This window comes from Schistocerca gregaria, chromosome 3 (genome assembly GCF_023897955.1).
Source record: "Schistocerca gregaria isolate iqSchGreg1 chromosome 3, iqSchGreg1.2, whole genome shotgun sequence".
In the NCBI taxonomy this organism is placed as follows: Eukaryota; Metazoa; Arthropoda; class Insecta; order Orthoptera; family Acrididae; genus Schistocerca; species Schistocerca gregaria.
Window position 1 is genome coordinate 508,560,103 of NC_064922.1, and position 27,119 is coordinate 508,587,221.

The 27,119-nt window shown below is 39.9% G+C and overlaps 1 protein-coding gene across 5 annotated transcripts in view; it reads left to right on the top strand.

Annotated features, from left to right (window-relative positions):
* LOC126356311 (cyclin-dependent kinase 14) overlaps window positions 1-27,119 on the top strand; it is a 1,047,636-nt gene that overhangs the window by 1,001,549 nt on the left and 18,968 nt on the right. For all 5 annotated transcript variants that reach the window (XM_050007266.1, XM_050007268.1, XM_050007267.1 and 2 more), the window contains 5 exons: window positions 6,336-6,427; window positions 6,654-6,828; window positions 7,289-7,475; window positions 9,691-9,905; window positions 17,925-18,086. In XM_050007266.1, coding sequence (XP_049863223.1) covers window positions 6,336-6,427; window positions 6,654-6,828; window positions 7,289-7,475; window positions 9,691-9,905; window positions 17,925-18,086 — 831 coding nt within the window. The remainder of the gene's footprint in view (window positions 1-6,335; window positions 6,428-6,653; window positions 6,829-7,288; window positions 7,476-9,690; window positions 9,906-17,924; window positions 18,087-27,119) is intronic.

Here is a 27,119-nt window from a genome sequence, read left to right on the forward strand (position 1 = left end):
CGTTCTCCAAGATAATGTTCCTTGTCTGTATAAACGATTTAGGAGACAATCTGAGCAGCCGTCTTAGGTTATTTGCAGATGGTGCTGTCGTTTATCGCCTGGTAAAGTCCTCAGAAGATCAAAACAAATTGCAAACCGATTATAAAAGGTATCAGTATGGTGTGAAAATTGGTAATTCGGCCTGAATAATGAAAAATTATCCGCATGAGTTCTAAAGGGACTCTGTTAAACTTCGATTACACGATTAATCAACTAAATATCAAGGAATTACAATTGCAAACAACTTAAATTGGAAAAAAATCTAAAACACTGCGTACGCTAGCCTGTCCGTCCTCTTTCTGGAATGTCGCTGCGGATCTGGGATCCTTACCAGATAGGATTGACAGAGTTCATCCAGAAAGTTAAAAGAAGGGCAGCAAGTTTTGTACTGTCGAGAAATAGGAGAGAGAATGTCACGTACATATTACAGGATTTGGGATGAACATCATGAAAACAAAGGCGTTTCTCGTTAAGACAGATCTTCTCACGAAATTTGTCACCAACTTACTCCTTGGAATGCGAAAATATTATGTTGATGCCTACCTATTTAGGGAGAAACGATCATCATAATAAAATAAGGAAAATCAGAGCTCGCATGGAAAAACTTAGGTACATGGTTTTTTTCCGCGCGCTGTTCGAAAGAGGAATAACAGAGAATGGTTGCGAAGGTGGTTCGATGAACCCTTTGCCAGACACTTAAACGTGATTTTCTGAGTATTCATGCTGGTGTGGTGTAGATGAAAAAGTCTGTGGTTTACATCATTTGATGAGCCTCTGAGAAAAATCCTGAATACGAGCTCCCAATAACTGATAGAGAATTATTAATGTTCTTTGCACAATGCACATTTGATTCTGCACCAAAGTGTAAACTATGGCGAAACTTTCTCCAACTTCGTTTTTGGGGTCCCGTACCTTAGTCAGTAAAACAGGAATCCTTAAGGGATGATTCCTTTGTTGTACGCCAGTCCGTCCGACCGTTTAGACATCTTTTCCTCAGGAACGGTTAGAGATATCAAGTTGAAGTTTGTGTCAAATGTTTAGGTCTACGATCCCTTGGTTAAGTAAAAAAATTAATCTTCTAAGTCAGTGCAATTACAGGCCAGGTATTTGGATACTCGCAAACTCACTCATCAAAAGCTATAGATCAACTACCTTAAATATGTAATTAAGTTTTCAATGAACCCTCGCAGTGCGAGTCCTACTCGCCCTTGTATGGACTTTTAAAATTTTTAGGTTTTCACTGAAAAATGGACGTCTATTGCGGGAAGCGGTAAAACAATCTCTAATCTGTTGAGCCAGCGTCTCGTAAACCATGTAGCAATGAGCAATACTGTCATTACTACTGTGTCACGTAGGCATTCGCCTTAACATCGAGGGAAATGTGAATTAGAGTTTAAGTTCGCTTCTCTAGTGCTTCTTTCATTTACCAGCACATACAAACACTGAGGAATTTGCGACGTGCCCTTTACATTGTAAATTATTGGAAACACTGTTACTTAGCATACGTTCTATTGAAGTTAAGGCATGAGTGCTATTGAGGCATAAACGGCAAAAGTCAACACCCATCCCACCCACTGAGCCACGGGACGCCAGATTCGGCCTTCCATTTCATTCTATCTGATCCTAACCTCTTTCAGCTGAGTGAGCGATTCATGATGGTATAAAATACGGTCTCATAGCTACTCGTAATTTATGTTCAGCTAATATGCAGAGAATACCAGGTCTTATTCTGTCAAGGTAACTTACTTAAAATGACCAGCGGGATATTGAAACATTTTAGTTCAGTACTTGATTTCTTAATAGTTAGTTGTAAATTAGACTTTTAATTGTCCCGAACATTACTGAAATATAAACATAAAAATATTGTTTTGTAGTAGTTTTATAAATTTTGCTTGCTGGGAGAGAGACGTACCCCACATGTATGCGCACCTTTTCGGGAAAAACACCTGTCCTTTGCAAAAAGTATAACCAGCTCGACAAATTCTACGCTGCATATATGTAAGCAATATTGCAAGATTTAAGATGTCGTAATTAAAACACAACAGCATTTTTCACTCCAATTATTTGTATTACGAAATTATGTAAAGGTTACTCCAGAGCCTTGTAAAGAATGGAGTTTTTGGTAGCTACTTACTTTAGTTCTGTTCAGTGATTTAGTTCGCTCAGGACTATGAGACAGAAAATAATTTGTCTGCATAATTAGGAAAGGTTCCCATGCCTGAATTAGAGCAGTTTTAATTTTCGCTTGAATTTGCTCAGCACTCGCGATCTCGTTTGCTCCCGCAGCATTGAAGTACGTTCGTCGTCTGTACGTACCGCCCCCCCCCCCCTTTTTTTCGCCCCATCATACCCCGAGTCACGTCCCGGTTTTTGGTGCTGTATCAGAAATATAGTACCTACGGCGACGTGTTATGTCGCCTGCCATGTCAGTGGCCAGGTGCATTATTCACGCGACCCGCTTCTGCCAGCGAGCGCTCGGTGAGAATAACCTGAGCGAAAAAAGTACTGAGAACAGTGGGTCCAGAGATGGCCGCGGGATAGCTTTCGTAGACATATACTCCGGTTTCCTATTGATGCGCCAGCAGAATGGCGTCCTCGCCTTCGCTGCAGCCGGCTATAAGCCGGCAAGGGTGACCGTGTATAAATAAGGAAGACAGAAACGGCTGCAGTAAAGTTTTACTGACGCGGGGCTGTTAACAGCGGCAGCCCAGCACACGCGAATGGTGACCCTGTCGACCACCGCACCGACGACATGAAAGGGAGGGGGCTGGCATGTCATTCTTGCCTGAACAGAAGCAGTAAACTTGTCACCTCACACTGATTCACGAGGCATTTTTCAGAACAGTGCAGACTGGCACCCGTTATGGAAGTTTCGCTTTTGTTCTACTGTCGGTCTAGGAGACACTTCGTGATCTTTGTTTATCCTTTCCGCTGCGTTCAATTCCATACTTCCCGTGTGCCAGTACAATTTTCCAGCAACATACGGTTGACACACTAATGAATCAAAGAATAATCGTGAGTTTCAGTTAAGATCTTTTTTCTCCATCACGCGGCAAAGCTGGAAAGATCGCCACTAGGGAATTTTGCAACCAAACGGCCCAACTCGACACTGGGTAAAATTTCTTGATATACAGGACATAAAATCCCGTCTGAGGCCTGCGATCATTTTTATGTTAATAATTGGCAACCAATGCTGTACAATCGCAATGAAGTCATGAGATGTTCAATTGGATCTTTCATTAGAACATGTTACGCGTTTCGGGATTACACCCATCTTCAGACATCACAAACTTCAACTCCTTCCTAACCAGGCGTGCAGCCTTGGCAGCTCAAAGAATGTCGAATAACATATCACTGCGACACAGTAAACTTCCTTGACACGAAAGAGCTTCTGTCCACAAATCAGCACGGTTTTATAAACATGGTTACTCTGCAATTCACATTTAAGTCCCTGGCAGAGGGTTCATCGAACCATTTTCATACTACTACTCTACCATTCCACACTCGAATCCCGTTCGTGCTCTGATTTCTCTTATTTTATTATGGTGATCATTTCTCCCTGCGTAGGTGGATGTCAACAATATATTTAAGCATTCGGAAGAGAAAGTTGGTGATTCAAATTTCGTAAATAGATCTCTCCGCAAAGAAAACCGCCTTTGTTTCAGTGACTGCCACCTCGCGTATCACATCAGTGACACTACTCTCACCACTATTGCGCGATAACACGAAACGAGCTGCCCTTCTTTGCACTTTTTCGATATCTTCCATCAATCCTACCTGGTAAGGATCCCATATCAAGCAGCAATATTCCAGCAGCGCATGACAAGCGTAATGTAGGCTCTCTCTTTTAGTGGGTTTGTCGCATCTTCTAAGTGTTCTGCCAACAAAGCGCAGTCTTTGTTTCGTCTTCCCCACAATATTATCTATGTGATCTTTCCAATTTAAGTTGCTCGTAGTTGTAATTCCTAGGTATTTACTCGAATTGACAGCCCTTAGGTTTGTGCAATTTATCGTATACCCAAAATTTATCGGATTTCTTTTTCGATCATCTTACCCCCTTTTACAATATCGAACGCTTTTCTCAGGTCGGCAATCTATCAACGTGTCTTGATATTTCTTCAATCTTGCTTCCATTATCAAGCGCAATGTCAGGAGTGCCTCTCTGGTGCACTTTTTGTTTTAAGTCAAACATGTAAAAAGGATTCATGTTAGTGTCTACCCATTGTTCGGTTACAGTTATGAACTTCGATTCCGTTTGTGACTCCAAATCAGTTAGCCCATTATGAACTGATTTTACTGAAGACAGGGCCTCGTCATCAATGGTACTTTTTATGTTTTTATTATATATCGTTTGATGTGTTGTGCTAAAGTAGTAACACAACTGTTCTGGTACATAAGTGTCGGAATGAGTGTTTTGTTTAGACATTCTCATAGATTATAGAGGTGCGATGTTCTGAGCTGCAATGCTAAATCGTATGTTTATTTGGTGGATGCTCGCTGAAACGATGGTAAGTCTTACTGGAAGTTGAGTGCCGTGCTTTGTGCGAACTTCTACGAAGCTTCAGTTTTGTGTGGATGATGAGCGCGCGTACTGTGGCGTAGTTGCAGTGGAGGGACCAGATGAAACCTGATTCCGACACGTAGCCTACATGTGTTAGCTGATGGGTGACAACTGTGTGTCAGGACCCGTACTCGAACCTGGTCTTGTGCTTTTCGCCATTAGGCTACCGAAGACGATTTCTGCCACAAATTTTCAGTCGCCATTCCGATTGCATAGCATCGCTTTTATCCACATCTTCAGCCGCACGTTGCAAAACAATGTGAAGTGCATGGCAGAGGGTGCTTGACATGTTATTAAATGTTAGAATTTCTTCCTGTTCCAAGTGCGTAATGAATCTAATTTCGCCTCCACGATCCCTATGGTAGTGATACATGGGTGCTGTAGTCGTAGGGCATTATTTCGCTGCTTTTTGTGAAGCATGCAATTTTACTTTTCTAAACTTTCAAAACACATTTGCTAATATTTTCTTCACTTTTAAATCTTACCAAGGTCTGTGCATCTTCTTTATTCACATACATGTATGAAAACACAGCGTACTGCTATGGATTAGCACTGTGCTGGCCGTCGCTCTTAATGTCCCCATTCAGAGGATGAATTACCATCAATAGTGTTACATGCCCTCACTCAATGAGACACTGCAGATAGGTTCAGAATTTAAACCATAACATTGACGGGAAATGTCAGTGTATGTTCTCTCTCTCTGTGATGGAAATCTGTTCCACCACCAAAATGATAATAGAGTATCTGAAAGTTGTGTGCCACCACAAGAGAGTGAGTTAAATACCTGAATATGAGACTGAAGTTAACTTTCACTGGTTTCAATCTTCACTTTAACCATAAGGCCCAATTATTGCTTGTTGAGTGAACCAGATCTTGTATCTGAAGAAGCTACAGATCTGCCACATTCCAGCAGACTCTTATCTAATCACAAGGTTAGTTAAAAACAGCCTGAGGCTACCTCCACACATGCCGACTGTTCCGCATATACTTCTGTAATCGTACTCTGCAAACCACTGTAAAATTCGTGGTGAAGGATATCTGCCATTGTAAATCATATTAGAGTTTTATTTCCATTCCATTTTCTTATGGAGCTGTAATTAGTATAATTTTGTCTTTGCCGTCTTTACTGGAGGATTCCTAAATTTCCTCAAGTCATATTGATGAGTGAAAGTTTGTAAGTAGGTTTTTGTGAGACACTTGCAGTATATATTAAAGTGTCTGCCAGTTAGTTTCTCAGCATTTCTGTGATGCATTCTCGAGAGTAAACCAGCCTGTGACAATGTGTTCCCATTTTCACTCGTATATACTTTCTCAATCCCCTCTTTGTCCTATTTGCATGCACTGGCAAAAAAGTCAGTCTTGGAATTCCAGAACGTATGTGGTCATATCCTCTCGAAATGTAATGTGAAAATAGGTTCACGACATTTCTGAAATCTGCCTGCTTGTGCCGTTGAATGTTCCAGGTGCCAGCCGGGAACACTTGGTTGCAATATTGCTCCAAGTATTGGCAGCAGTAGTTCGTATGCATTGGTCCCCTTTCAGTGTGATTGCAAGCAGATTCAGTAGCAGACAATGCAACCTCAGAGTACTTAGTTTATATTTACCATGCATAAGTGGGAGTTTAAATGCATCTTGTGTGGGTTTTTACTGTGTTTTCTTCTGCTCTTACATTTAATGTAGCAAATATGTGATGTAACCTTCACTCTGTACTCAAGTCCGCGATTGTCCATTGCAGGGTGATTCGCCTTTTGGCAAGTCAGAGGCGTACATTAAACTGGAACAGCTGGGAGAGGGATCATATGCGACTGTCTTCAAAGGTTACAGCAAGTAAGTTGTGAGAATATCTTTTTGTTATACTTTGTCATTGTATAATTTCTTACTACTTTACAATTTTATTCTTTTTCCATGGTATATTGACACTTAATTCTAAGTAGTAATAAAATCATATTTTGTTACTATGATACTGATTTTTAACTATGTATAAACCCCAACATCAATTTGCTCAGTACTGTTGTTGTTAAAGATTTCTTTGTGGTTTTTTTCATTTTTTCAGCCTGACGAACCAAGTTGTGGCCTTAAAGGAGATCAGATTACAAGAGCAGGAAGGTGCCCCTTTCACAGCCATACGAGAGGCATCTCTGCTTAAGGAGCTGAAGCACTGCAATATAGTAACCTTGCACGACATTGTGCACACACGGGAGACACTTACATTTGTTTTTGAATATGTGGTAAGGGGCATAATTATTCATTTTTCATCCTTAGAGTGGAACTTTGCTAAGACAAATACTGGTGAAGGGAAACACGACCTCTGGTTGTCCTCAAGCATTCATCTATCTTTATAATAAATAAGTGAGGAAAGGTGACTACCTATATTTGATTGATGTGTATATTTTCACACACAGGCTACTTAGTCACGAATGGTTGCCTTTCCTATGGTTTGTTAATTGTTTCCATCCTTGAGTTATTGTTATTGTACTATTTATATTCAGTAATAGAATGGCTGCAGTTTCACCTGGATTATACACCTTCAACTACCATTATTGTGTTTGTGTTGGTACCATAACGTAATTGAGCTTTTGCAAAAAAGAAGTGAGTGTAGTTTCTAAATGCACAAAAATCATTTTAGTTGTTGTTCATTATACTAATATTCCCGAAATTTGCAAATTAAATGGATGTTTTCAATTACAGCACACTGACCTCTCTCAGTATATGGAGAAGCATAGCGGTGGGCTGGAACCACGCAATGTGCGACTGTTCCTTTTTCAACTACTTCGTGGCCTGGCTTACTGCCATCGCCGTCGTGTCCTGCACCGTGATGTCAAACCTCAAAATCTACTCATCAGTGAGATAGGAGAGCTCAAATTAGCCGACTTTGGTATGAAAATGTTTACTGTCTTATTTCTAATGTAATATTTAAGTATTCTATCATTATAAAACTACTAAAGAACCCAAGAAAACTGCATTAGATGTTCTAAGAAGTTAAAATTTTCTGATCAAAACAGTGAAATAAAGTCAGAACAAAACGTGGAAATACCATAAAAGATGATAGCAAGACTGAAATTTATATTCCGCATTAAACTCTTCCAATTCTCCATTTTCTGCAGAAATTGCAGATGTAGTAATAAGCTCGTGGGAAACTGTAACTAAATTAAATTTGTTGTATAAAATTAGTGTCCCCATGCCTGTCTCATTCCCTGTTCACTCCTGTCTTCAAAGTACAACATAATATATTGCCCTTTCTGGCAACTTTCAAGTACAAGAAACCATGTCAGCAATGTGCATCTTATGATTATAAAACAGGAAATATCAGTTTTAATGTTTAAAACATGCTAGTAAAATGAATGTAACTAAGTATGAAGACTCAGCAGTCTTTTAATTGTGCCTGTCTGGAACTGTGGCACTTCTATGTAGTAAGTAGCAATCTGTCCTCCTAATATTGCTGTTAGCTTAATTTCAGATAAACTTCAGTACAGGAATAACTGATAATACACATTAGAACTAGCAAGGACCAAATTTGTCAGTGACTACGTTATTGTAACCAAAAATGTTTTGTGATTGACTGGGTTACAGTCACAAGTAGAACAGCCATGGGTCTATCCCATGCTGTGACGTGCCATTGTTTAATAATTTCAGTTATTTCACTGCTTTTAATACTTCCGAAGAAAAATAGTTTAAGGTATCATTCCTATGAAACTGTATTTATGTAGTTGGTAATTATGATATGGATGGCAGGATGATACTAATTGGTTGTGTGCAAGAATGCTTTGAAACTGAAATTATAATTGGGTACAAGAGTGTGAAATGTATTACAAAAACATTATCTTTATATTCTGTCCCCTGCATTCTATTCCTGTACCATAAAAAAATTTAAAAAAGTGTAGTTGTTGCTTGCATGGTCACAACTTCACATGCTTTTTTGTTGGGTGAGGCAGGGTGTTTTGTCATCACTGACTGCACTGTTTTCTTTGCATTAATAGCAGAAATTCTTCACCCGTAACAATTATATTTGGTGAACCTTCTATTTTTGTATTGTAACTAACGAAATAAATTAATAAGAGAGAATCAGATAAAGAATGGATTTAGTTTTTCTCAGAAATTGTGGGACCCACTGAGCACAGACCTTATGTTACTGTAACTGTTTGGTCATGGTCATCTGGAGAACATATGTGCTAAAATCAACAGAAAGTTTTCACATTGAGATCTCATTAAATGCTGGTTCTCACAAAATTTTTCGTCATGTTTGTCACTGAAAACACACAGATGGCCGCATCTGTTATCATCATGAAATTTGCCCTTCACTCTTAAATGCGGTCATTGATGCACAGCACTTTCACTTGTTACCTTTGACCCACATACAGCCCAAATTCCGTGATGAAAGCCAAAAGATTTGAGTTTTTTTTTTCCACTTAAAGCTGCATTACATGGACTGAATTTCAGAGTTAGAGATTTTCAGATACAGTGTTTATTTTTGATGGTTACTGTAGGTAAATGAGAAGAAATGTGTCTTTCTCATTATTGCACTCTAGGAACACTGACCTAGTGAACGAGTCGATGCAACAGCTGTCCCATTCCTTCCGCTATTTCTCACGTTACATGAAAATTCATGTTATTTTCTGGATAGTCCTTGTCATACAGGCAGTGACACCCACTCTCCCATTTCCCATACAGGTGACCACACATCACGAGCAATTGGCAAGTGTGGATATTTTAGTGCTTGATCTCTTTGAGTGTGACTGTAGGTACAAAACTAAACGTCACCAATAGCAACAAAATTTAATTTCAGTACAAAATCAGGACAGAAATTGGCAAAAAAATGTGTGGCAATTCGAAATATAAAATTTAGAGATCTAATACTAATGTTTTACACTTGCTTTTTTTCCTGGCTGTGGGTGTGAATAGCAATCTTTAGTTGTTCCAAAGTAGCTATAGAAGCACCTTCAGGCAAAGGAAGAAAAGTCAGTCAGTGATAACTACCAGTAGCCTCCACTTCCCATACCAAAATCTCTTCTGGTACATTCTCTAATTTACAGTTTTTTACTGTTAGTTTTTATCAAATATATTCATATGTATAATAAACATTTCTGTTACAGGTCTTGCCCGTGCAAAATCTGTGCCCTCACACACCTACTCCCATGAAGTAGTCACTCTGTGGTATCGCCCACCAGATGTGTTGCTTGGCAGTACAGAGTATTCCACCTCATTAGATATGTGGGGTGTTGGATGTATATTTGTTGAAATGATCACAGGCGTACCTACGTTCCCAGGAGTTCGGGATACGTATGATCAGCTGGATAAAATTTTCAAGGTCAGTGTCTAATCTTCTCTTTATGGTAAATATATTTTTTCTTGCAAATGTTATTCTTCAGTAACTGTATCCTGTAAGTATACCACAGTAAAGATAAAGATACAGATCAAATGAGTAGTGAACCAGCCATTGAAGTATAAAAAGTTATGCTCAGTGCCATTTCCTGCCATTGGGTATTGAGTAAAACTCTCCATTGCAGTTTGACTGCCACCATTCATCTGAGTGATGATACCTATGTAAAGGGCTGTGCAAGGGTACAACAATGATTATATGACATGCCCACTTCCGCACAAGGCACTGCCTGTGAGGGATATTACATGCCTGTGACACAACTAGAATAGTATGTGCTAGGTAAGTGTATGGAGGCAGGTCTTACATCTAGCATGTCCTTGTGGGATACCCCATAAGCTCAAAAAGTTTTGAAACTGGAGTAACAAAAAATTCGTGCAACCATGAGAAACTGTCAGAAAAGACTCCATTGGGATGTTACAGAACTCCTATCACTTCGGTTTGAATGTCGGTTACATCAGCAGAGCATTGACCCTTCATGTGAATTTCTGCACTTCATAATTTTGTGGTAGGTTCATATTGACAACGCTTAGTCTCGTCTCCCATGACGATTTTCAACAGAAAAGTAACACAACCTTTAGCAGGCAATGTCTGGGGCATAGTGGCTTGTGGTATTCCAATGGAGATAACTCAGATCTGCTCCTGACAGGATGTGTGTACCATCAGGTGGTACTGACACCTACCCAACAAAGAGCGCTTGGAAGCTCTGTCCACACAAGTAGTAGTCTCAGAATTACAGAAACAGGGCACGAGTCTGCTGTAATATTTTCATTGTTATTCAGAGAACAGAGGGAACATTAGGAATGGTCTTCCCTTTCTATATTTTGAAGCATTCTTGGATATTGGTGGATCCTTAAGTATTTAATAACTCCATAACAGAATTACTCTTGTTGAAACTGCCAAGTCACACCAAGTAGCTAAACTTCTAGGATCTGAGGCACCGACAGACCTCTTTTGGAAACTCCCCTGCCCATACCTCATTACTGAGGGCTTCAATGCTCACATTGTGCTGTGGGGCTCAGTTACCACATGCCCAGGAGTCAAATTATTGAGAGCCTTGTCCATTTAGTGTGTGTCTGCCTTTTGAAATCTTGTCAGATGACACACTTCTCTACAGCTACAGGATCTTTTTCAACCACTTACCTTCATTTTTTCTCCCCAACTATCGGTGACTCATTTCAATGGGAAGTGGCCACAAATTTGCATTCCAGTGACCACTGTCTCGTGTGAACCCACCTGCTGACTCAGACGGCAATCGACAGAATACTGCAAAATGGATGCTTCAAAAGGCAAATTTGTTGCAGTACAGTCAGCAGGCCATCTTTGAATGAATGGAATGTACTCAGGAAATGATGGACCATATTATCTCTGTCACCAACCATGCTGATTTCATTTCCTCCATCTAGCAACCACCTCAGATGATGGCCTATTTCCTGATGGGACAAAGAATGTCACTTGACAATCTGAGCCAGGCACACTCTTTGCAGAAATTTAGACACCTGAAACCACAGAAAATCTTCATGTCTTCGGCTCTTTGAGAGTGCAAGCAAAATGAGTGATAAAAGAACAGAAGAGAAACTCCTGGAAGGAATTCACAACTTTCATTAATCAGTCCACTTTAACTGATAGAGTTTGGACATAAGTGAGGTGCTATTCAGGCAGAGATGATAAACCTCCTCTTCTGGCCTTGTTGACACAAGAAAACATGACTTGGGCTTTAGTTGAACACTTTTGTACTGTCAATGCCTCATTCAGACAAACAGTTGAGATGCAGATTTTCTACAGGACTGGAAAGGAGGATGCTCCACATCATCTCGTGTAATGATGTGGTCTGCAATCTTTCATTCCTCCATGTGAGAGCTGAATTCAGCTCTATCTGCAACCAGACATATGCTACAGAGCTGGATCAGATTCATTATGCCATGCTCAGTCTTTTGTGCTCTGAAGCCAAAGGCAAGCTTCTGTCTTGTTTCAATCAGATGTGGTTTGATGGACAGTACTCCCAGCCTTTTAGAAAGAGGTATTATTAATAATCAAGCAAGGATCGTGCCGTACTAGAGTACCTCTTACCAGTTTTATGAGTAGGGCCTTTAAGGGCATGGTAAACTGCCACCTCGTCTGGCTCCTCGAATCCTGATGTCACCTCTACCGTACCCAGTGTGGTTTCAAGTGCTATCATTATGCCTTTGACAACATAATTATACTGGAGAGGTGATACAGGAGTCTTCATTATGCTGAAACCATTTGGCCAATACGTTTTTTGATCTTCAGAAAGCAAAAGATACCACTTGTAGGTACAGCATCCAGCACAAACTTAATGAATGGGAACTACCTGTATACCTACCTCTTCTTATCCAATCCTTCCTTGAGAGTTATTTATCATGTTGGTGATGAACTGTGGGACAGCTTTATTCAGGAGTGTGGGTGTCTTCCAAGGCAGTGTATTCAGTGTCACATTATTTACAACTGTTATCAATGGCATCTCTTCTGCAGTCAGGAGCCCATTTAAATGATCTTCATTTGTGGATGACTTTGCAGTCTTCTCCTCTTGCTCTAATCTTGATACAATGAGCAAACTATGATTGACCATCGGGAGGCTTGAAGCTTGGCCAAGTAAAACTGGTTTTAGTTTATCACTATACAAGACTCCTTTTCAGTTTTAACTGTGCTCATTGAAGTTTTAACCAACTAAAGCTCACAATGGTGAACAATATTTTAAATATTGAGAACAATGTGCAATTGCTATCTTACTATTGACACCAAATTAACTTGGCTCCTGCACCTGAAAGACCTGTGAACAAAGAGCATCAACTTAATGAATATTTTGAAATGCCTCAGCAGAAAGGCTTGGGGAGCTGACAGAATCTCACCTAGGATATTTCTCAGATAGTTCATTGCCCAGCACACACTGCTTCTCTTAAGATGTTAGATACTTTCCACCATGAGAGGATTTGGATAGCAACTGGAACCTATCAGACCAGCACAGTTCAAAGTCTGTGTGCAGAACCTGCAGAACCACTGTTTCATATTGAGGAGTGCCTTTTCCTAGCTCAACAGGCCCTTAAAATGTTAGAATTGTCTCATTGACATTTAGAGTGGCAGTTCATCCTAACTTTGAGTGGCTGTTCAGGAATCAACCCCATGTGACCAAGCCATTTGGGATTTGTGCTACTGACTGGCTCATTGCTCTAGATATGCAGCCAGGGAAAGAACAAATTGCTTGCATAGCATATCCAGAGGGCAAAAGTGAGTTTAATTCATACAGTACAAGAAAACTCTTGTTCCGCATCATGTTTTTACAAACCTGTTTTCTTAAAGTATGTACCGCAGTTTTATCATTTTGTATATGGATGGCTTCCAGCAAGGTAAGCTGTTTTCCGTAATAGGGTTTTCATACTATGCCTTGTGGAATACTTTACAAATTCTGATACAGACGTTAGAATGGCACTAGAGTGGATTCAGAGGCACCGCAGTATGAAGTTAAGTGTGAAGTTAAGTATGAAGTTTCTCATCTGTTCTGACTAGTTCCACACTGTCCACCAAATGTCTCCAGTAGACCAGTTGATTCTGATCACAAATGACACTTCACAGTTGATAAAACACAGAGGCAAGGAGATGGTCTTTCGCTGGGTACCTTGGTGTATCGGGATACAGGGAAATGGTGCAGCTGACAAAGCAGCATGTAGGGATGTTATTGTGCATTGATGTGCTTTCTACTGGCACTATTGTCTTCTTGTTCAATGAAGAGCCATGCATCATTTAGAAACCAAATGGTTGGAACTGATGGACAACAAACTGCCATCACTTAAATCGACCATGCAGGTGTACTGGAATTAAAGTGAACCACACCAAATTGGGCATAGGACATTACCCACTAACGCACAGTTTCCTCCTCCGACACGAGGATCCACACCTTTGTGAAGTAGTGTGCCATTTTCAATTCAGTATGTTTTGGTTATTTGTGTGTGTGTGTGTGTGTGTGTGTGTGTGTGTGTGTGTGTGTGTGTGTGTGTGTGTGTAAATGGCTGCCCAGGCAGTTTAATTAAGGGCACTGATCAGTGCCCCATCCAAAACAAATAACAGAAGCAGCAGCAACAGCAACAGCAACAACAACAACAACAACAACAACATTGACACACAATGGTTACACATCCACTACTTAACACTGCCTACTTACAACTAACTGGTCAACTAAACATCTGTTGTTAGTTCACACTGCCACTGTATTTACTGCTCTGATGTCCATCACTTACATGCCAGGAATAAAATCCATCTCAAAATTTTTGGTCAGATAGTGCATGACCCGAATGGCAAGGGGTTGGGAGTGTGCATGACATAAAGATGTACTAGGATGAAACATCCTGTCAGATTAAAACTATGTGCCAGACCTAAACACAATACTGGAACCTTTCCCTTTTGCAGTCAAATGACCTATGACATGCTCTCAAAGTGGACACACTACTACAGAGTGAAAATTCATTCTATAAACAATCCCCTAGGCTGTGTCTAGGCCATTTAACTGCTATACTCTTTCTTTCAGGAGGATTGTTCCCACAAACTATTCCAGAGAACTGTGGACTCCAGGAAGTAGGAAAGATATACTGGTGGAAATAAAGCTGTGAGGGTGGGTCACCGAGTGAGGTGGCGCAGTCGGTACCACACTGGACTCACATTCGAGACAACGATGGTTCAATCCCGTGTCAGACCATCCTGATTTAGGTGTTCCGTGATTTCTCTAAATCGCTCCAGGCAAATGCCGGGATGGTTCCTTTGAAAGGGCATGGCTGATTTCCTTCTCCATCTTTCCCTACTCCAATGAGACTGATGACCTAGCTGTTGGATCTCTACCACCCCCCCCCCCCCCCCCAATAACCCAAGGGTGGGTCATGGGTTGTAGTAAGAGCATTGCCTGCAAAAGGCAAAGGTTCCTGGTTTTGTGTCCTGATGTGGCACATGGTTTTAATCTACCAAGAAGTTTCAAGTCTCCGCATTCTCAGTTTCATAGAAAAAAATTATTGTGGACCATGTTCTTTTTGTGGACCATGTTCTTTATATAGATTTGGTGACCTGTGATGTATCACGTCAGAAGTGGTGCGAATGAATATGGGAAGGAACTTATTCAATTCAGAGCATTGTTAAAGGTAGTGGAAATAACAATGTGCACACACCAGCAAAAGTTTTGCATCACCCATTTATTTTAAAATTCATGGCACAGAAAACAAAAATTGTCTCTGAGGCATGTGTAATATGCATTTTCACTGTGTCCAAATCACAAGATAAATAAATACAATAAAAATAGTCTAGTGACAAAATCATCTTTTTCACAGTACTCCAGAATGGTATCAGCATGTGATGGAATGTCTCCTTGCTCACATGCAGGCTTAATTTGGTTGTGGTGCACCATCAGTGAGATCTAAATTGTCTCACTCTTAAATGGTGATTCTGCATAAGAGATACAAAGTACATGGTTGTTGCCAACAACCAAAAACAACTCATTTCAGCTTCTCACACAGTTTGATGTCCGTGGTAAAGGAAGCAACTCCATTCTAGCGATCCTAGCATGCTGAAGGAGCATGTTTTGGAGAACAGCATGATAATTACATGAGTTATCATCCATCAAGACAGAATTACCACAAAATGTTGCCAATAGACCCATTATTGGTTGCAGAAACTCTCCCCTATACCACTGAGCAGAGAATTGCCCTCAACAACCAAAAGAGGTATATGATGACCCCTGGTAATGATGGAGATTACAGGATGGAACATAACAGTATTATGAAAAGGAAAGTTGCCGCTCACCATATAGTCAGACACTGAGTTTCAGATGGGCATAACAGAGAGACTGCCACTAATAAGCTTTTGGCCAGCAATGCCTTCATCAAAAATGCACGACAGACAACTTCGCAGCCTGTGCCATTTGGTTCCTTCCCACCAATACCAGCTTTTCTGGTGGGAATATTTCTTGCAATACATCCTACATTCCCAAAACCCTCCTGGCCCCAACCTTCATTTTTCATTGTCTTCATCCATCCAGCCCCTTCCGTGTTCCCATTCCAGCACTGCACAGTCCTCATTTCATCATCACACCCAATCTTTTTATCTCTCTCCTTTTCTACTACCCACCTCCCCCCACCTCTCACCAGCCCTCTCTCCACCTCATCCCTGTGAACTCCCCAGCAGCACCTCACTGTCCCCCATCCCTACCCTACTACCCCTCCTCCCTGCCCCAGCCTCCTCCTTATCCTTATTCCCACCCAGACACCACTCCCATCATGCACTGGTGCTGCGCTTGCAGTGTGGCTTCAGATGCGAGAGTTGCATTTACAAGTGTGTGTTTGTGTGTGTGTGTTTGTGTGTGTGTGTTTGTGTGTGTGTGTTTGTGTTTGTGTGTTTGTGTTTGTGTTTGTGTGTTTGTGTTTGTGTGTTTGTGTTTTTGTTTGTGTTTGTGTGTTTGTGTTTGTGTGTGTGTGTGTGTGTGTGTGTGTGTGTGTGTGTGTGTGTGTGTTTGTGTGTGTGTGTGTGTTTGTGTGTGTGTGTTTGTGTGTGTGTGTTTGTGTGTGTGTTTGTGTGTGTTTGTGTGTGTGTTTGTGTGTGTGTTTGTGTGTGTGTTTGTGTGTGTGTTTGTGTGTTTGTGTGTGTGTTTGTGTGTGTGTTTGTGTGTGTGTTTGTGTGTGTGTTTGTGTGTGTGTTTGTGTGTGTGTTTGTGTTTGTGTGTGTGTGTTTCTGGCAAAGGCCCTGCTGCCTCAAAGCTTATTTCTGACAGTCTTTTTGTTATGCCTATCTGCGACTCAGCATCACCGCTATATGATGAGTGACAACTTTGTTTTTCATAATAATGCTCTAGATTCTTAGATAGTTAAGAATCATTCATCTAGTTTACGTTCCAAAAAATTGGCTTAATAGGACACCATGTGACTGCCATGGTTTTATTAGAAGAAAGTAGTCGTCATGAAGGACATAGTTGATCATCTGAATATGGAATGAGTTAGTCGGCTTCATATTGGTAGTATTTTGTAAGGGGTAGTATTTTGTAAGGATAATGTTTGATGCAGCAGGGCTCCGAGTGTTGAAGATGCCGAAGTTTAGTTTGATGATGTCAGTGGTGACAGTCGGCGAGGTGGTTGGTAATGGGCTAGGAACAATGCTGATTGTGTTGAGTCAATGAAGAAAGTTCATGGTTTCCTTGCTACGGGGCCTTATGCTACAGACAACGGTTGGGGAAGTTGGTAAACTGGGACAGAGATCTTTTCTGTGGGAGCACAGTAACCTGCTACATAGAAGCATACAGGTAGGCTAGGTTTGTGAATTTTGAGCTTCGTATTGAAGCTAGAGGAAATTGCAGGGAGGGTTGAGGGGGTGTAGGTTTTGGAGATTCTGTTGAGCATTTGGTGTTTTATTGCTGTGGCAAGGCATGCTGGTGGAAGAGGCATGGCCATTGAGAGAGACCATTTGCTAGCTAGTATGATTCATGGCCACAATGGAGGAGCCTTTATATCAATCTAAGATGATCAAGTCAGGGTCTGTTTAGGGCTGTGGTTCATTGATCTTAACTGTAATGAAGTTTGTATTATTGGGAACGGTCCTGTGAGTGAAATGTAATGCACGATGGGCAGTGAGACTCTCCTACAAGTAATCAGGTGAAGGAATGTTTTGACATTCATTTTCAGTGGCACTAAAGTGTTTAACAGTTGCATGCTGTTTCTGAACAGACATGTAATGAAGACTGCAAACTGTTACTAATCAGAATACAAATAGTATTCAATATCTCTGTGGAACACATGCAGGGCATTTCATTTCATATCATTGCTTTGAATTATGTTTCAGCAACTGTTAAGAGAGTGTGACAATACTTCATCAGTCCTGGAACTGATGGAGTAGATTATGGAGATGAAATGTTCTTATGGGAATTGTTTTTATAGCTATTACATTTGTTTGCTTCTTTTTGTGCAGGTGCTTGGCACACCAACAGAAGAGACGTGGGAAGGAGTTACTCGCTTGCCTGGCTATAAACCACACAAGCTGGGGTTCTATCGTGGTCAGAAACTTGGCTTGACCTTTCCAAGGCTCTATGATATAATGGAAGGCGAGAATATGGCATCTGCACTCTTACAGGTTACAAATCATTACTTTCATAAATTATGAATTTATTCATTAAAATTTCATGGGCAGGTAAAGAGCAAAATCATATTTCAGTTCTTTCTGATTTCAGTTATTCTTCACTTTCTTCTTTCCATGGACAATTGGACATTTCTCTTACTGCTTTTTTTCTTAGACTGTTGTTGTCCACTCTGTACAAATGTAAAATTACGGTATGACTTTTCTTATTTTAGTGTCTATGTTTTAAAATGTTTTCTCACTTTTGCTTTCTAGGCTTTTGTACTTTCAATTGAAACCAATTTTTTTTTCATTCTTTTCTCTAATATTTATAGTTAATCCAGGTTATGATTAAATACTAAGGAGTCACTGGTACATAGGTTTTCTGGTTCACTAAAGTGATGCAATGGTGTTTATACACATCTCATATACAACTTCTTCTGAAAATATTTTAAGTAATTCATATCATATTTTTGTGTTGCATATTTTGCTAACCAAAAGTTTCTGAATTCTTTCTACCAGATAGTTGAAATATAACAACACAAACAATCAATTTTTGACAGAAATCTACTCACCAAGCAGCGGCAGAACACGCACGTAAAAGAAGGTTGCAATTAAGCAAGCTTTTGGAGCCAGTGGCTTCTCGTCCTTCAGGCAGAAGGGTTGAAGGGGAAGAAAGAGGGGTGAAAGAAAAGATCTGAAGAAGTCTAGGAAAAGGGCTAGATTTTGTGAAAGTCGTCCATTAATTTAGTACCTGGTGTCTAGTCTATCCTTGTTATATATCTCTTCTAATCTGAATTTAGTATTTCACTGGTGTTCAAATCCAGGTTCAGGATTAGATTTGCCAGTGCAGATATAAAAGTGAATTCTTTGGTTATTTTATGTAGAGACAGCAGTTTTGTGGATCACTTCTACTGCACTTCTTGTAGATGAGTGCCACCTGTTCTTTTCTCTCGAGAACAGAGTGCGGTTTTTCGTTCAAGGGATCTATGATAGAAGAGGGACTTCAACACTGCTGACACTATTACTTACTTTATGCAGCTTTTCAGAGATTCTGGGATTAAATTGGGGCATTTATGTTGCATTTGGTTTGTAAAGGAACATTTGAGAAAGGAGTTAACATTTCAGCTTTTGCTTTGCTACTCTCAATTTCAGTTCCTATATCATTCTGCAGGGACTGGACACTAACTTTAATACTACCAGAATTTCTTCGTGTTTTGTAAAATATCATTGAATATACTTTGCTATGGTGGTCATGACGGCATCATGCATTCTTGTCTTAAAGCTTGTTCCCCACAGATAAGTAGAATTCTCAGCCACGTATGTAATAGCTCTTTGGAGCAGGGTGTTTTCCCTGATAGACTGAAATATGCCATTGTAAAACCATTGCATAAAAAGGGGGATATGTCGGATGTCAACAACTACCGCCCAATCTCTCTTCTGACAGCTCTATCAAAAATTTTTGAGAAAGTAATGTATTCAAGAGTAGCCTCCCATATTTGTAAAAATAAAGTACTAACAAAATGTCAGTTTGGTTTTCAGAAAGGCTTTTCAACAGAAAATGCTATATATGCTTTCACTGATCAAATATTAAATGCTCTGAATAACCGGACATCACCCATTGGTATTTTTTGTGATCTCTCAAAGGCCTTTGATTGTGTAAATCATGGAATTCTTTTAGATAAGCTAAATCATTATGGTTTGAGTGGGGCAGTGCACAAATGGTTTAATTCATACTTAACTGGAAGAATGCAGAAAGTTGAAATAAGTGGTTCGTGTAATGTTAAAACAGCTGATTCCTCAAACTGGGGTGCTATCAAGCACGGGGTCCCACAGGGTTCGGTCTTAGGTCCTATACTGTTCTTGATATACATTAATGACTTACCATTCCACATTGATGAAGATGCAAAGTTAGTTCTTTTTGCTGATGATACAAGTATAGTAATAACATCCAAAAACCAAGAACTAAGTGATGTAATTGTAAATGATGTTTTTCACAAAATTATTAAGTGGTTCTCAGCAAACGGACTCTCTTTAAATTTTGATAAAACACAGTATATACAGTTCCGTACAGTAAATGGCACAACTCCAGTAATAAATATAGAATTTGAACAGAAGTCTGTAGCTAAGGTAGAATTTTCAAAATTTTTAGATGTGTCCATTGATGAGAGGTTAAACTGGAAGCAACACATTGATGGTCTGCTGAAACGTCTGAGTTCAGCTACGTATGCTATTAGGGTTATTGCAAATTTTGGTGATAAGAATCTCAGTAAATTAGCTTACTATGCCTACTTTCATTCACTGCTTTCGTATGGCATCATATTCTGGGGTAATTCATCGTTGAGTAGAAAAGTATTCATTGCACAAAAACGTGTAATCAGAATAATTGCTGGAGCCCACCCACGGTCATCCTGCAGACATCTATTTAAGGATCTAGGGATCCTCACAGTATATATATTCCCTTATGAAATTTGTTGATAATAATCCAACCCAATTCAAAAGTAATAGCAGTGTGCATACCTATAACACCAGGAGAAAGGATGATCTTCACTATGCAGGGTTAAATCTGACTTTGGCACAGAAAGGGGTAAATTACTGCCACAAAAGTCTTTGGGCACCTACCAAACAGCATCAAAAGCCTGACAGATAGCCAACTAACATTTAAAAATAAATTAAAAGAATTTCTAGATGACAACTCCTTCTACTCATTGGCTGAATTTTTAGATATAAACTAAGTAAAAAAAAATTAATCATTAGTGTCATGCAATATTTTGTGTAATGTAATTTCTTGTACAGACATCTTTTATTAACCTGACACGTTCCACATCATTACGAAGTGTCGTATTCATGATCTATGGAACAAGTATTAATCTAATCTAATCTAATCTACAGCCAGACTTGTTTCATTCAGCATCTTTCTATCTATATCCCTATGCTTTGTTTTACAATTATTATGCAGTGATTTCTGTTTCTTTAGAAGTTTGTTCACAGTGACTGTATACCATGGAGGTTCCCTCTCATTATGTACTATTCTACCTGGGTACAAATGTCCTGTGCATGGTCAACTATTCTTTCAAACTATTGTATGATAGTAGTACATAGATCGATGTAATAAATGCTGCTCTAGTAAGAAACATTCTCAAGTGTTTTTGAGAAATTGTTCAGTTTCATGAACCTTTTGAATACCATAAAAGAATACCAACCATCGAACAGGCACATTATTGCAACCAGTTAAGGCAGCAGTCTAGAAGTGTACCTGAGCTGCTATAGTCATACCATTTTCTTTTTTGCCTGACCTTCCACCAAATACTTCTATCACTACAACAAATCACATTCCTTAAGAAAGGAACAATAATGATAATCATGCTAATCATTCTGGGACATTCAAAATGAGTCAGAAATATAACAAGAAACTGTGACAAAATGAAAATGTATGGATACATTCATATGCTTTCTATTCACTGGTCTTCAGTAAGGAGTTGATGTTTTAAGTACTGGTAACTATAAACTCTCTTTTTAAATTTAAGTTTTGAGGGATTCCAAGCATGTTTAAACTCTGCCTTAATGGTTGCATATGTCTGGACTGTTCTAGCATCTTAGGTTCAGATGCATTTCGTGATGAAATGGTGAATTTGTCTTTGGATTGTCACCTGAGGTGGAGCAGTTTTATGGGATTTTCCATTCTGCAGCTGAAATTAAAAATGGAAGGAGCTACAGATTCCTAGATAAGATCAGCTATTCAATTTGAATTGCCCATAAACCTCACTCCCCCACCCCAGTGTTTTAATTGGCTAATTCCTCCTAATGTTTTCAGCATTTTGAATGAAAATTCTCTTTTGCCTTTTAAATCACAGACTTAAATTTATCAGTAACCTTAGAGAGGGGCTCTTACTGTTGTTGTGGTTTTCAGTTTGAAGATTGGTTTGATGTCCCCTCTCCATGCTACTCCATTTTGTGAGAGCCTTGCATCTCCAAATAACTACTGCAACCTATATCTTTCTGAATCCGCTTACTGTATTCAAATCTCTGTTCCCAGTACGATTTTTACGTCCCATACTTCTCTCGGGCACTAAATTTGTGATCCCGTTAGGTCTCAGAATGTCCTGTCAACTGCTCCCTTCTTCAGGTCAAGCTGTGCCACAAATTTATCACCCCAGTTATATTCAGTATTTACTCATTAGTTACATGATGGACCCATCTAATCTTCAGCGTTCTTCTGTAGTCTCACATTTAGAAAGCTTCTATTCTCTCTCTATCTAAACTGTTTATTGTCCGTGTCTCACTTCCATACAAGGCCACATTCCAGACAAATACCTTCAGAAAAGACTTTCTAAGACTTACATCTGTATTTTTTAAGTTAACAAATAGCTTTTCTTCAGAAACACTTCCCTTACCATTGCCAGTCTCTCTTCTCTCTACTTCGGCCATCATCAGTTATTTTGCTGCCCAAATAGCAAAACTCGCCTAGTACTTTGTGTCTTGTTTCCTCATCTAATTCCCTCAGCTTCATCTGACTTAATTCGACTACATTCCATTATCCTCGTTTTGCTTTTGTTGATGTTCATCTTATATACTCCTCTCAAGACACTGTCCATTCCATTCAACTGCTCTTCCAAGTCCTTTGCTGTCTCTGACAGAATTACGATGTCATCAGCGAACCTCAAAGTTTTTACTTCTTCTCCATGAATTTTAATACCTACTCCAAATTTTTCTTTTGTTTCCTTCACTGCTTGCTCAGTATACGGATTGAATAACATCGGGGATAGACTACAGCCCTGTCTCACTCCCTTCCCAACCACTGCTTCCCTTTCATGTCCCTCGACTCTTACAACTGCCATCTGGCTTCTGTACAAATTGTAAATAGCCTTTCGCTCCCTGTATTTTACCCCTGCCACCTTTAGAATGTGAAAGAGAATATTCCAGTCAACATTGTCAAAAGCTTTCTCTAAGTCTACAAATGCTAGAAACGTAGGTTTGCCTTTCCTTAATCTGTCTTCTAAGTTAAGTCGTAAGGTCAGTATTGCATTTTTACGGAATCCAAACTGATCTTCCCCGAGGTCGGCTTCTACTAGTTTTTCCATTCGTCTGTAAAGAATCTGCGTTAGTATTTTGCAGCTGTGGCTTATTAAAGTGATTGTTCGGTAATTTTCACATCTGTCAACACCTGCTTTCTTTGGGATTGGAATTATTATATTCTTCTTGAAGTCTGAGGGTATTTCGCCCATTTCATACATGTTGCTCACCAGATGGTATAGTTTTGTCAGGACTGGCTCTCCCAAGGCCATCAGTAGTTCCAATGGAATGTTGTATACTCCGGGGGGCTTGTTTCGACTCAGGTCTTTCAGTGCTCTGTCAAACTCTTCATGCAGTATTGTATCTCCCATTTCATCTTCATCTACATCCTCTTCCATTTCCATAATATTGTCCTCAAGTACATCGCCCTTGTATATACCTTCTATATACTCCTTCCACCTTTCTGCCTTCCCTTCTTTGCTTAGAACTGGGCTGCCATCTGAGCTCTTGATATTCATACAAGTGGTTCTCTTTTCTCCAAAGGTCTCTTTAATTTTCCTGTAGGCTGTATCTATCTTACCCCTAGTGAGATAAGCTTCTACATCCTTACATTTGTCCTCTAGCCATCCCTGCTTAGCCATTTTGCACTTCCTGTCGATCTCATTTTTGAGACGTTTGTATTCCTTTTTGCCTGCTTCATTTACTGCATTTTTATATTTTCTCCTTTCATCAATTAAATTCAATATTTCTTCTGTTACCAAGGATTTCTACTAGCCCTCATCTTTTTACCTACTTGATCCTCAGCTGCCTTCACTACTTCATCCCTCAAAGCTACCCATTCTTCTTCTACGGTATTTCTTTCCCCCATTCTAGTCAATTGCTCCCTTATGCTCTCCCTGAAACTCTGTACAACCTCTGGTTCTTTCGGTTTATCCAGGTCCCATCTCCTTAATTTCCCACCTTTTTGCAGTTTCTTCAGTTTTAACCTACAGGTCATAACCAATAGATTGTGGTCAGTCCACATCTGCCCCTGGAAATGTCTTAAAATTTAAAACCTGGTTCCTAAACCTCTGTCTCACCATTATATAATCTGATACCTTTTAGTATCTCCAGGGTTCATCCATGTATACAACCTTCTTTCACTTGCATAGAACATTTATATTAATGACTAATGTTTCATTTTAGGAGCAGAAAATAGCTAGTGAATAGCAGACTAGAAGATCTTATGAAAAAAGACCCTGTTTACCTTTATAATAGTTGTAAGACAAAAGAAATTATTCACATATTTGAGGAAGATAAGAGTGATGCAGGACTGGAATTCAATATTAGGAAAAAGGAAGAGAAGGAAAAACAGCAGAACATGGATTGGGGGAAAGGAATGAATGAGTAATCTGTCAGGTAGAATTTAGTAAAGAGCATAATTTAATCGTTGCTAACTCTTGATGTAATATGTGGAAGAGACCTGGAAGGTTTACTGTTTGTCACATAATAATGAGATTTGGGAACCAGATTTTAAACAGAGACATTTCCATAGGCAGATATGGACATGTACCACAACTTGTTGGTTATGAATTGTACATTGTAAATTGCAAAAAGGTAAACATTAAGGAGATGGGACGCAAATAAATTGAAAGAACCAGAGATTGTTGAAGTTTTGTAGGAAGCATTAGGCAATGTTTGACTGATGCAGCAAAGAATCAAACAGGTAGAAAGACATGACCTTGTAAAAATCTTTTAATGACACAGAAGGTATTGAATTCAATTGACAAAAGGAGAAAATAAAAAAGAAAAATAGCACGACACAGGTCAAAGGGAATGTGGACATGTAAAAATGACTGGCAGAAAATACAAAATGGCTGAGCAGGAATGGCTAGAGGACAAATGCCACAATTTAGAAGCACACACAACTATTGGAAAGATACGTACCACCTATAGGAAGTTTAGAGAGAGACCTTCTGGGAAAGAGAAGTGACAATATGAATATTGAGAACCAGTACTATGCTAAGAAGAGAAAAAGAAAAAGGCGAGAGGAATTTACATGGGGTTCTACAAGGGAAATGAACTTGAAGAAAATATTACAGAAAGGAAAAAGGAAGTAGTTGAGAATGATAGGTGACATACAGTACTGCGAGAAGAATTTGTCACAGCATTGAAAAACTTAAATGGAAACAAGGTGTTTGAAGCAGGCAATGTTCCCTTAGGATTATTGAAATCCTTGGGAGAGCCAGCATGACAAAACTGTTCCACCTGGTATGCAAGATACATGAAAGAGGTGAAAATTGCATAGACTCAGCGAAGAATGTAATAATTTGCATTACAAAGAAAGCAGGTTCCGCCAGTTGTTGAATATTATTGAACTGTCAGTTTAATAAGTCATGCCTGCAAAATATTGATACTAGATAAACATATTATGAAAAAGGTTGCTTGCGACTCACTGTAAAGATGACAGTTGAGTTGCTTACTTCAGAGTGGGTCAGTGATGGGGGAGGGAGTGGGAGACAGTTTGGGGGGGGGGGGGGGGGGAGAGATAGTCAGCACTGCCTGGTGGAGCATGCAGGGACTAGGTGGCAGGACAAGGCTTTCGTGTGCAATTTTGGAAGGCTATGGGGAGGGAGTGGGAGTGTGGAACAGAAGAGAAGGTGAGTGGGGCTTGGGATTGGAGGTGCATGGATTTATGACATGGAAAACCTGGTGGCTGGCTGACTGGAGGATAGTGCCTGTCTGTAAAGGCTTTTGTGAGACATTCAACATACTGGGCAAGGGAGTTCTTGTCACTTCAGATATGCTATCCCAGGACAGCCAGGTTGGATGGGAGGGACTTTTTGTATGGAAGGGATGGCAGCTTTCAAAATGTGGGTAACTATTGGTGGTTGGTTTGTTTAATGTGGGCACACATGTGGGTGGAACCATTAGAGAGGAGCAGGTCAATGTCCAGGAAGGTGGCACACTGGGTTGAGGAGAACCAGGTGAAACAAGTGGGAGAGGTGGTGTTGAGGTTGTGAAGTAATGAGGATAAGATGTGTTGGCCCTGAGTCCAGATCATGAAGACATCATCAGTGGACATGAACCAGGGATTTGGGAGGCTAGGAGGGTTTCCTCCAGATGGCCCATAAACGGATTGGCATAGGAGGGTGCCATGCTGATGCCCATGACTGTGCTGCAGATTTGTTTGAATGCATTCCCAAGAAGTGGTTGTGTGTTAGGGTAAAATTAAAAGGTTGTTCTTAGGAAGGAACCTGGAGGAGGATTGTGAGGCCAAGTTCGAGGTAAGGAAAACATGGAAGGTGATGGTTAGGAGGGGGGAGGGAAGGGATAATCTTGTTGGATGATGCTAGAACTGGAGAGACAGTGTTTAATGTTGTGATTATGTTGCCTTTGGTTGGAGTGATTGGTGGCAAGGAAGTGTTCCATGACAGGGACACTGAGAAGGATAGCAAGTCTTTGGCAAGTCCAGCTTGATTAAATTAGGGTGTAATGCTGAAGGAGTGCTTAGGATAGTGTTAAAACTTGCCTGTGGCTGAGGATTTTGGTGGAAACATTGTAAACAGTATTCTGGGATTGTTTCGTCTTTGCATTTAGTGTAGTGTTGGCAGGGAGTTTCCTGGATGTGGCTAACTGGAGGGGCAGGGTCTGGGTGTTAAGAGGGGTTGATGAGGAGGCACACTGTGGGTAGGACAGAAATTGGATAGTGGTGCCCTGAGGTGGCAGTAGGATATCAGTAGGCTTGATAACTGTAGTGTTCTTTCAGGTGCTGAAGTGCAGGGTATTCAGTTTTGTTTTCATTTGTAAAGAAGGCTTTGTTGAAAGCTCAGAGTAAATCTTTTTGTTGTGCCTGTCTGCAACTCAATGTGTCATCTTTATGATGAGTAGCAATCTATCCTTTTCATCATATTGTTGATATCCCAACTACTCAATTGACATGAAACATCAAGAAATTGTCTATTTGGTATTGGAAGTAATTGTGAGGAGTAACTGTTGTGTAGGGAGACAAGGGTGTGAATACAGTGAGCAAGATTAAATGGCTGTAAGTTGCAGTAA